This window comes from Octopus bimaculoides, chromosome 11 (assembly GCF_046866305.1).
Source record: "Octopus bimaculoides isolate indiv1 chromosome 11, ASM4686630v1, whole genome shotgun sequence".
Lineage (NCBI taxonomy): Eukaryota > Metazoa > Mollusca > Cephalopoda > Octopoda > Octopodidae > Octopus > Octopus bimaculoides.
Genome location: NC_142938.1, coordinates 2,984,882 through 2,997,381, shown reverse-complemented (window position 1 = coordinate 2,997,381; position 12,500 = coordinate 2,984,882). Strand labels below are relative to the sequence as shown.

The window sequence follows — 12,500 nt, the reverse complement described above, 5'->3', positions numbered from 1 at the left end:
TGGTACTTTACTATAAACTTCGCTTGCATTGCTATGGTAGGGAAATATTTATGGAATTGATTTGCTTCTGACTGATTTGAAAATCATGTGACACTGTCGTGTCACATGATCGGTCAATTTAACCAACTGATCAGTATCAAACCATCACACATGATTCGACTTCCTAGAACTTCCTCATTGAATCCTATAAATATGTGGTTTTTGGTGGTAATCCCAGAATGCCAGGGCAGCCACCTGGCGTCTTCATACTCACAACAGTTTAGAAGACACACGTTTTTGTTGTCATGAATATAGCATGATTATTTCCCAGTTGGGATGGGCCAGTCATAGATGGATACAAACCAGTTGAATAGTCGGAGATCCAAGTAGTATATCTTTCCAGCTGAGTACCTGTTGTTGTTGTTGTTGTTTTGCATCAAAAGACCAACGCAGAAAACATGATGTGAGGGAAATAAATCTTCCGTTAAATGTTTGTGATTGTTGTTAATTACTTCTACATGCAACCCTGGAAACATATTTTCTTTCTCCACTAACATCAAGCATTAAAAACCACACCTTGTGACATTAATTAGATTTGTTGATGGCTTGTGATTCTCTCTCATGCCTACTTGTCCTGGGAACAACACAGCTATGCACAGAGCTATTAGTATTTTAAAAATGGCAATTCCTAAATCAAATCAGAAGGCCACAAGCTATGTGGGTAAATTATAGTCAAATATAAGATCGGTCTTTTGTACTTAACTGGTCTTTTATTTTATTGATCATGGGGGAAGATGGAAGGCAAAATTCTTTGGATACAAAATGTCAAAGAGAGGTAATTGAGTAAAAACCAAAATAACAAAGCATTTTTCCTTCCATTCTACGAAATCTACCACTGAATCAAGAAATTGGTTGATTCCCACTTTTTCTTTTCTTTCTTTTTTTTTTTTTTGAAGATAAAATAAACATCAAAAACTGGTTTCTCAAGCAACAACATCAACAAGAACAACAGCAATATAAATCATTTGTAATGGACAATGTTTGTTCCTTGATATTAACAAACAAGCAAATAAAAAATTATATATATATATGCATAATGGGAAGAAGAAGAAGTACTTCAAAGCAGCAACAATAAACAGCCCAAGATCAGAATTTAATTCAGGAAGTTGAATGCTTTTAATCATAAATGATGCAAAAATCTCTGAATTGTCTTTGAAAATGAAATTTCAGTGGAAATTGTTATTTTGTGTGTGTGTGTGCAATATATGATATATATATATATATATATATATAAACATATATAAATAATATACATATATAGAATACACATATAATGTCTGTGTATATGTATATATATATGCATATGTGTACATATATATATATATATATATATATATATATATTTGGTTAAAGGGGATTCATGAAGAATCAAGGTGTATCACAGTGAAGTGCACCCCGATTATTGGTTACACTGAATGATGTAAAACGGGATATAGATAAGTTATGTGTTATCATTGTATGGAATGCATTGATGAAGAGAAGTTCACTGTTGTTTGGTAATTTGCCACTTCAGTAGTATCCTAAAGTATTCAAAGAGGAATGGAATCTCATGGGTTGTCTGGTATGGCTACAATTGTTTCATTCTCTTTATTATGGCTTAAATATGCCACAGTCAGGTGTGTAGCCTGTACAACAGTCCATAAGATTATGTAATACATTACGCAACTCTCAACTCATCAGGTTTACCAAATATATGAGTGAGCAGTGACATGCTGATGAATCCACAGTTCATCAACAAGTGAAATTTCGAATCAGAATTACCAACATTTAAGAAATGCTAAAGTGGGCGGGACTATAATCAATCAATCATTAGGGTGGATAGCAGAATGAGGTTGTAAAGTAATGAATAATTAAACCATAATATCTATTCTAAAGATGTTATTAACCTTAGTGACCGCACTTATAAAGACTGGTACTGGCAAAACAGTCTTGTATACCAGCAGATAGCAGGTGCCAAGCATGACATTTGACCCTATCAAAACAGTTAAAAACAGTTGCCAACATTCTTCTTTAAAAAAGAATACAAACAAAAAATCCATTTACCGTGTTATATTGTTTAGAATATTAAAGATTGACATGGTTAATAAATTCCTGTAGTACTTATTCATTTACTAAATTCTACTTGATTAAAGTGCTCTGATTAATTATTGCAGAACTAATAGAATAGTACCTTTAATTAAAGGAGATTCGGCTATTTATTATTCAGGGAAAATAGCTTAAGGAAAACTGAGGATAATAGCACAAGTATCTGTATAATTTCAGTGGAGAGGAAAGGAAAAGAAAGAGAGAAAATATATTTGGTAAACCTGATGAGGTGAGAGTTAGATAATCTTATAGAATGTTGTGCACACTACATACCTCACTGTAGCATGCTTACATTACTATAAAGAGAATGAAACAATTGTAGCCATACCAGGCAGTCCGTTTGTCTGTCTTTATGATCCATGTATATTTATATATATCTAATAAATATATATATGTTTGCATGTGTGTATTTATGTATTTCAGTGCAGTTTACAGTCCAAAGATCGAGCATTAGAAAACAAAAAGCTGCAGCAATCCATTAGGTAAAAGACTTGATCAATCAACAAAATTAAACCCAGTTTGACATGGAAATCCATGTATACATGCAAGCATACATATTTATACGCATGCACACAAATACAGATAAATGCACACATATACATACATAGACATGAATATTTACAGACATACATCTATACACCTATATATACGTGTACATACCTATACACATACACATGTACATATGCATATATATATATATATATATATATATATATATATAATGAACAATACAAGCTACTGAGTTTGGGCAAACACATGCAGATTCTTTATTTCTTTTGATTTTTCTACAGAAATGTGGCAGCAAACAATATATATATATATATATATATATATATATATATATATATATATAATTCTGCAAATCAGGCAAGGCAGTGAGGGGCTTGGGTTAAGGTAAACGTACCTCAGGAGAACTTATTGAGGAGCAAACCTCAGGAGAATTTTGGTTCAGGGATCCAATACTTGCATCCTGGAATGACAAAAAAGAGCAAAAGAGCTGTGAAGAGGCCATGAAGAGGTAAAGGGATGTCAGCCATCACAGCGGCAGAAGGGAGGAGGAGATAGCCGTCCATTGCAGCAAGAGATGAGATGGCAAGGCAAGTTATTAGGAAGCAGCCAGGCTTAATGGCTAAGGGGATGATAGTTGGTTGTGGTGGGAGGTCAGTTGTCATGAGGTAATAGTGGTGATGGATTTGCTAATGAAAAAGAGATCAATCAATAAGATTAATAAGAAAATTTCCCAGACTATTGAACTTCATTTTTAAAGATGAAAATGTTCAAGTAAACGAACTGTAGATTATCAGATATGTTTGGAGTATATTTGACCTGTAAAAAGGCCGTTTTTACTGAGGTTTGCCATGGAGAAAAATTCACACTTTAAGCAAAAGATTTAAAGCACCAAATTCACTTTAGAGCAGCCCTTATGAACTGAAATATGTATTTCGAGCTTTTTATACTCTCATCGTGTACCAAGTGGGACAACTCTGAAATGACAGGGAGTCTTGGCTTCCTCATAATAAATTAATAGAAAATATATACTGCCTGTGTGTTATGTCCATCAGGCTGGGACAAAATACATGGATGGTACATGAAGCAGTCATTTGAAATAAACAAATTCAATTAATTCAAATATATTTTGGGGCAGATTTAACCTGTTAAAAGGCCATTTTCATTATGGTTTACCATTTGTTGTCAATAGACAATGACTTCAGTATTTGCCTAAAATGAAAATTATTTCTCCATGGTAAACCACAAACTGCCATTTTTAAAATGAACTAAATTTCAACCTTCCATCAAAATTCAAAGTTAATTTAGGTTCCAAACACCAATGTAGTAATGATGGATATTTTGCTTAAATACTTCATTATTTTCAAAACTGATTGGAACAGAAGAAGTGTATTTCAATAGAAAATTGATAATGAAAGGCTTAAATCAATCATGATCTTTGATCTTGCCGAATGTCTTTTATATAAAAGTTAATGATCAAAAGAATAAGTAATCAGTTGTCTTGTGTGTTACATGGAGATTATGGGTGAGGTTAGGTGAGCTGAAGCTAAGGTACATTTTGGTTTAGTTAGGACAAAAATTCATTGTTTACATTTGACCGATATTTGTCCTCATCTTGTTTATTGTTAACGGAATGTTTCGGCTGATATAGCTTCCAGCCTCCATCAGGTGTTTTGGGGAAATTTTGAACCTGGGTTCTCATTCCTAAGGTATTTTTCGATGTTGTTATTATTATCATTGTTATTATTATTATTATTATTATTATTATTCAGGTCACTGCCTGGAATTGAACTCGGAATCTTGAGTTAGTTGCCTGCGCTCTTAACCACTATGCCATATGCCCATAGTGGTTAAGAGTGTGGGCTACTAACCCCAAGATTCCGAGTTTGATTTCTGGCAGTGATCTGAATAATGATAATAATAATAATAATAATAATAATAATAATAATAACATCGAAAAATACCTTAGGAATGAGAACCCAAGCTCAAAATTTCCCCAAGACACCTGATGAAGGCTGGAGGGTATATCAGCCGAAATGTTGTATCAACAACAAACAGGATGAGGACAAATATCTGTTAACTGTAAATAATGTACATAATTCCTCATCTCTTAAACATAGAACTGGACAAGAATCCAGTTCTCATTTGAACTATTTCATTTAAACTTCTCATGCCAGCAATATCTGGCCAGAGAAAATAGCTCTTGGAGAAGAATGGTCTCCAGCATGCAGGCTCTGGTCTTTGGTGAGACCATTGGTGCTCTTCACACACAGTATAAAGATTTAGTATCTAAAGTTGACTCCAATGACTGAGAAAGGGTTACAAAATGGACGGTGAGCACCAGAGAGAGAGAGAGAGTGAGAGAGAGAGAGAGAGGGAAGGAGAGAGAAAGAGATTTTTATTTATTGATATATTTCTTAGTGTTGTAGTTTAATGAGTGTGAGAACCACAGGCCTCTGTAATAGGTATTGAAAACCCTCTCAACTTAGCCAACACAGCCACCACGACTTACTTCCACGCGAAACACTGAAAATATTTTCGTTGTTTGAAAATTTCAAAACAAAACAATAAGAATATAAAATCTTTCAAAGAATTGGAAATAAAAACTAATATTATACACAGTGAATATACAATAATAATCATAGCTTTGATAATGTTGGTATTGAAAGAAGACTGAACAAGGAGGGGGAAAAAAATGCTATACAGGGATGGACAAAAGCAGGTATACAGTTGGTTAATATGAGTGGAATGTTCTTTTCATTTCTCCATTTCTTTTTTAAGCCTAAGTAATTCATAACTAAGAGATCTGCATGAGATACCTAGTTTATTGGAAATCCTCTTTTTTGATTTCTGGGAACTTATGTTAAGCAACTGTACACCTTCTTTGCCTCATCCCTGTATAATGAATGATGCCAAACTGAAGTGAAGTGTGTGTTTTTATTATTTAATATTAGTTGGTTTGATTAAGAAGTATTAATTAGTTAATTAGAGATATAAATTGAAGTATGTAATTACTTTTTTTCCCGATGAGCTCAAACCTTTCTTCTTCTCTGAATCATCAACAGTCTCCGTTGAACTAGATTTTGAAAAGATATATTCAGGATGGGCATCGGTTTCAGTTTGGCCACCTGGGTTTTCTGCATGAAGAACAAATAAACAAGGAATAAAAAAAAAAAATTTCATTAAGTCAAAGAAAATGGAAATCAAAGAACAGATACAATTTTAAAATGCATTAAGTAAGTGCACCGATTACTATTGGTATCATGTCTACTCTCTTCATTGGCCACAACCTTCATATTTCCCCACTTCAAATCATCATAGTTGTTTATTTTTTCTTCTTCTTTCACATTGATCCTGTTGTCGCTGGGGCATATTATGCTGATTATCATACACCTTCTTTTTTTTTTTATTCACCACAACAATGCCTGATCAGGTGATCACATTGAATCATTGCATCCCTCAAGATTTTGCAATTCTCATTTTTGGTGACTCCTAGGGTTTGCTCATACCATGTCTTTGCTCTTTGTAGGCTGTGATTTCCGCAGAGCTCCCAATGGATCATTCTTTCCATATTGTCATGGCGCCTTTTGTATTCATGTTGTGCCAATTTTGGGCATTCGCTAACGATGTACCATATCGTTTCACCCCTCTCACCCGCACATTCTGCATTTGTCGCTATCGGTAGTGTTGTCTATTTTGCACTTCATAAAATATGGTCCTTAACGCTCGTTCCTGAGCTGTGCATATGAGTGCTTCTGTTTCTATCATTAGGTCATTCCTCCTCATCTATAACCACCGGTCCTCTGTATCTGTCTTGGCGTTTGCATCTCTTGCAAACTGACCAAACATTTTCTTTTCCTTCCATGCTCTTTCTTTCTTTTGTTCATTTCTTGTTTAAATTTTTCTTCAGTTACACAATTTTCAGTTGTGATGATGCTGGCCTTCTTCCACAACATTTTTTATATACCACCCTAGGCTGTTTTCCTCTGCTCCGATTATTATTATTATTATTATTATTATTATTATTATTATTATTTACACTGTTTTGTTTCATTCTTCTTCCGTAAGTAAATTACCTTCTAACAAATATGAAACATTTCTCACCACTGTCTAATTCTGAATGCTTCTTATATATTTGTGGCAATCACATCAGAAATGAAAAGGTGGACTTGGTGTGTCCCCTAAAAAATAAACGATGATTCTGGTACTCACCAATTGGTCCCTCTTCTCCATCCACCACACAAACAGCGTTTGCATCCTCAGCAGTTTCGCTGTCTTCATTAATCGCTTGTTCCTGCCCTTTCAAGAACATCTCTAGTTGCTCTAAAAATGGAAGAAAAATTGAATTAAATGATATTGAAAACAAAATATAGAGATTTAGGTAATAGTGAAGTTATCGATGTATTTACTGGAGAACCAACTGTGTGGAGTTTATAAATAATCGAATGCATAGAGTATGTATTTATACTTCATAGGACCCGTACCGAGGCCGCATAAAAAAAGCACCCATGATGGTGCTATGTAAAAAGCAGTTGTACTGGCACTAAATGAAGGGCTCCCATGGTGGTGCAACATAAAAACCATCCATGCTGGAACCATGTAAAAAGTTCCTATGTTGGTGCCACATAAAAAAGAAAACACCCAGTACACTCTGTAAAGTGGTTGGCATTAGGAAGGGCATCCATCCATAGAAACCGGGCCAGAATGGACAATTGGAGCTTGGTGCAGCTCTCCAGCCCTGCCAGCTCCTATCAAACATTCCAACCTATACCAGTATGGAGAAGGAACGTTAAATGAGGATAATGATGATGATGGTGATGACATACACACACACACACACACACACACACACACACACAAAGACATATGCACACAGTCTCAGTGAAATTTTATGAAACCTCTCCCAACTGCAATCCGTTGCGTTTTCAATAAACATCCCACAATTCATTGCAGTTTTTAAGCTCAGTTTTCAAAGATGCAGCATCGGTACAACTATCAGTACAACTGCCTGCATTGGCAGAAGAAAAAGCTTGTAACGAAAGGGACTTTTAATAAATGGTTTTGAAAGTAAATGAAAAACTCGATAAATATAGACAATTATATCTATAGATAGATAGACAGATGGATGGACAGATAGATAGATAGATAGATAGATAGATAGATAGAGAGAGAGAGAGAGAGAGAGAGAGAGAAGCAGACAGGTAGAAGAACAGCTAGAGAGACAGACAAATCGAAACAAAGCCAAGGACTCACTTTTTTCTACCTCAGATTTCAGACGTTTATTTTTGATGAGAATCTTTCTTTTCAGCTCTGATGGTGAAGGCAACGGAATGCCAGGTTCTAACTGAATAAACGAAGAAAATGAAATTCATTGAAGAAATGAGAAGCAAATCATTAAATAAAGAAAAAATCTTGGAGATTTTGTTAAATCAGAAGAGAAAGTAAGGTTATAATGTGACCATTTCTGTAATATCTACAACAGGACCAGAAATGGGCTGAAGCAGTTGATTCTGGGGTCACATTGTTAAAGTAAATACTGCTTTGAGTCTGAGGAGTAAAAGGGACAGTAACGCAGTTCCTTGGTATGTAAGTGACTGAGATCACAACATAACATTCCCCCAGGATGGGAAGCCAGTTCATTGCAGAATTACTCACTTACCGTTTTTTCATTTGGTAAATCTTTCATCTTTTTACTTGTTTCAGTGATTGGACTGTGGCCATGCTGGGGCACTGTCTCAAAAGGGTTTTTGACCTAAAATCATCCCCAGTGCTTATTTTCAAGTCTGGTACTTATTCTATTGATTCTATTGGTCCCTTTGGTGAACTGCTAAGTTATGGGGACATAAACAAACTAACACCTGTTGACAAGCAGTGGGGGTGGGGAGCAAACACAAAGACACATAGATAGATAAATAGATAGGTAGGTTGATAGATAGATTGACAAATAGAAACACACACACACACATATATATGGTGGGCTTCCACACAGTTTTCACCTATTGGAGTGAGCAGTAGTAAACAAACAGCAGTGAACAGTATCTGCTCATGGCATTATTTATAGCTGGATGGTCTACATACAACAGTGAAGTGTATTTCTACTTCATACTAATTTACAGCCATATGTATAGGTACCAGTTTAATGGGTACTGCTGGGGGTTACATTTTCTGCAGTGTGATACCGGTATATAGAAAGTTGGATCGATTAGTCATTGATTTGTTAATCGTCTTTGCATGGTCAATGAGACTATGTGACCCATTCTCTCTATGGGCAGGTCAGTATTTCCCCCACAGTACAATCACTTATGCTGATCTGTTTGACCTGCTAGAAGTAACAGCTAAACTCCATTCTGTCATCTTAGATTGATGTTATCTTAGGTGCATGATGTTTGAACAAAAGATGGAAATGGACACAGCTGGTGTGCCATTGATTTTAGATCTGTTTAATTAAAACGTTTCTGGGGGCTGAACAGCAAATAAAACAAAATAAGTCTTTATCTTTTTTGTTTTATTTGTTTTGGGGATTAGACTGTGGCCATGCTGGGGCACAGCCTCAAAGAATTTTCTAGCTGAACGAATGGACCACAGTACTTATTTTTAAGATCCTTTGCACTTATTATATCAGTCACTTTTACTGAACTGCAAAGTTATGGGGACGTAAACACACCAACACCAGTTGTTAAACAGAGTGAGGGACAAACGTGTACACACACACACACACACACACACACACACACACACAACAGGCTTCTATTAGTTTCTGCCTACCAAATCCACTCACAAGGCTTTGGTTGGCCTAGAGCTATAGCAGGAGATACTTTACCCAAGGTGCCATGTAGTGGGACTGAACCCAGAACCATGTAGTTGGGAAGCAGGTTTTTTACCACCCAGCCATACCTGCACCTACATAAATAACGAAAATGGTAAAATACTTACATCAAAGTTGTCTAATTTTCTCTTTAATAGTAAATCACCAAGAATGTCTTCACAATATCGTGCCATTTTGTACTGTTGTGGTTTACTGTAGATTTACAAACGAATATCAATACAAGATCAATAATTATGATAGATTTTACAAGTAAAATATAAAGAATTTAGACCAGTGGTTCTCAACCCTTTTTTGATATTTGGGCCAGATCCCAAACCTGAGTTTTTTTAGGGGTTTGCACCTTCAGGGGGTTGCATTAACAAAAGTAAAACATGGGTCAATTAATGAAAAACTTATATTTATAGAGGGAAGACTATTGAGAGCCACTGGAAGGAAGCTGGAGGTGCACTGAAGGGATGCTTGAGGTCCTTTGGAGGGATGCTTGAGGTCCATTGGAGGGATGCTTGAGGGCTAATGAAAGGATGCTTGAGGGCTGCATGCAGCCCTGGGAGCTGCAGTTGAAAACAGCTGATTTAGATAAAGGATTAGGCAAAAATAAAGGAAAAAGAGAAAAACAAAAAAAATTCATTAAATTTTTTACTGGTTTCAGTCACAGAACTGTGGCCATGCTGGGGCTCTGCATTAATGACTTTTAGTCAATCAAATCAACTTTACTACTTGTATTTTTAAGTTACAGGGACATAAACAAACCAGCACAGGTTATCAAATGGTAAGAAACACTCAAACACACCCACACACACACATGTAATACTTTCCATTTTGCTTTAGAATCTGTATCCCCCACCTGACACACCTCTCTCAATTGCCTGGACCCCCCCCCCTCCATTCCCATTGATGACTCCTGCTATTTCTCTTCTCTTTCTTGAAAAAGAGCTAATGTTTAAAATATCGAGCATAAGGTTTGACTTAAATTTTTAATATAATTCTATTTATGCATACATGTATTTTAAACATATACACATGCATATATATATATATGTATGTATGTACGTGCGTGCGCATGTGCACTTATGTATATGATTATACATAAACACACACACACACGTATGTAAATATATAGAAAGAGATGGGGGTGAGAGAAGGAGAGGTATAAAACGAAGTACTTACCTACAATGGTTTTCAAATGAAAGGATGACAGGCAGGTCAGAAGTAATAAAAGCTGTTTCCTTAATTGCATTAATAACATCCTGAGAAGAAGGGTGAGATAATAGAATTAATAATGAATAAAATACTTTGGTGCCATTTCATACAATTCAGAGACATTTTAACATTTTGTGGTTACATTATACAATTCATGGGTACCTTTCCATTTAGCCTAATTTATAGAATTCAGAAATTTATAATGATGAGATTAATGGATAGGAAGGTGACAGGTGTTTCAGAGGGTGTGTGTGCCATCTGGTTTTCTAACTCCATCAGCTTACAAACCAAGATCTGACTCTATAACAGCATTGTTCTATCAGCCATGGAAGAACACCGTGAAACTTGATAGAAAGCTAGATGTGTTCCACTGAAGATGCTTGAGAAGGATTATGAGAACATACTGGCAAGATCACATAACCAATAATGGTGTTTATTTTGAGATGCTCTGTGTTTCTTTCAGTTACTTTTAAACATAACAAAGAATTTAGTAAAATAACTTCGTTATCATTCAGCTAGTGTTAGGAACATAGATTGTGACTTATGTTTGGTGGAAGATTTTAATTCAAAACTTATGAAAACAAGACATTTGTACTCAGAGTCAGAGCTGGTTTCAGCTGGGTTGGTAACGAAAGAGTTAAGAGGAGGGAGCAAGAGATACGCTGCTTACTTTGAATAAAATATCTGTACACATTGCTTTGCCGTGTGTGATTATGGGCTCTTGGTCTTCGTTGCGTCCGTCCCAGCAGTCAAGCTCAACACATCTGAAATGGAAATTAGCAAGAAAAGGGAATGAATAAATCACATGAAAATTGAAAAAGGAAAGAGTATAAAAGATGAAGTAGTAAGGCTCTCACCGGCATCCAGCTAAGAGGACTTGTCTATACATTTCGACGGAGGATTTCCCTCCGAACTGTCGGCCAGTCAGGTATGTGTTGTGTGATGAGTTGATATAATAATGAGACAATGGTTGATCCATGTCTTGGTACATGTCAAGACGATCCAGAAATACTGGAGCATTATCATCAGACATCAGATATCGACAGAAGCCATCTAAACTTAAACATTCTGAAAGATGAAGAGAAAGGCAGAGGCAGACATTAGAAGCAATTTAATTTCTCCCACTTTTTCAACAAAAGTTTTAATGTATTATGAAACTGAAGTCACAGCACATGGCATTCATGGTGTTATGGATCGGTAAAGACACAGTGTTTGAAATGCTGTGGAAATTGTAGTCTGCCAAACATCAAAACAGTAATCATTTAGTGAATGACACCACAAAGTTCATGTATTGAATGAATTTGCAGTTTTTATAATGAATTGAAAATCATTCAATAGGGAACATTTAAAGTTTATGCCTTGCTAAACACTGCCTACCTTGTCTGTCCAAGCAGCCCGTACACCTATGGTCTATGTATGTACAAAGGTAAGTGTCTGTACATATGAATGTGTATATGTATGTAGATATATATGTGTGTGAGTGAGAGAGAGAGAAAGAGAGAAAGAGAGAGAGAGAGAAAGTGTGTGTGTGTGTATGTCATTATTCAGTTTATTTCAAGATTTCTTGCCAATAGAGAAAGAACCAATTTTTAACCTAGATCCAAGGCTCCTTCTTGGAATTTCAACATCAACAACAGAGTATCTTTGCTTGTATGTATGTATGTATGTATGTGTGTATGAATGCAGGTAGGTAGGTATGTTCATTCTCTTCTGTTTTTAATTATTAAAATTCTTCCTTTGAGTCAGAAGCTGGTTTTTAACAAACAATCAAAGCTCCATCACTGGAATGTATGTGACAAAAACAAATTCACATTTCGAACTTGAAAAATGTCTTGCATATTTT

General features: G+C 35.6%; 1 protein-coding gene across 6 annotated transcripts in view; it reads right to left on the bottom strand.

Annotated features, from left to right (window-relative positions):
• Positions 1–12,500, bottom strand: part of LOC106884061 (1-phosphatidylinositol 4,5-bisphosphate phosphodiesterase beta-4) — a 122,914-nt gene that overhangs the window by 32,150 nt on the left and 78,264 nt on the right. For 3 of the 6 annotated variants that reach the window (XM_089359224.1, XM_089359225.1, XM_089359226.1), the window contains exons 12-19: positions 11,515–11,725; positions 11,328–11,421; positions 10,625–10,704; positions 9,565–9,649; positions 7,885–7,975; positions 6,844–6,954; positions 5,647–5,768; positions 3,029–3,094 (exon numbers count right to left, since the gene is read on the bottom strand). In XM_089359224.1, the coding sequence (XP_089215350.1) occupies positions 3,029–3,094; positions 5,647–5,768; positions 6,844–6,954; positions 7,885–7,975; positions 9,565–9,649; positions 10,625–10,704; positions 11,328–11,421; positions 11,515–11,725 (860 nt within the window). The remainder of the gene's footprint in view (positions 1–3,028; positions 3,095–5,646; positions 5,769–6,843; positions 6,955–7,884; positions 7,976–9,564; positions 9,650–10,624; positions 10,705–11,327; positions 11,422–11,514; positions 11,726–12,500) is intronic. The other 3 variants (XM_089359230.1, XM_089359228.1, XM_089359229.1) reach the window with 1 other exon arrangement.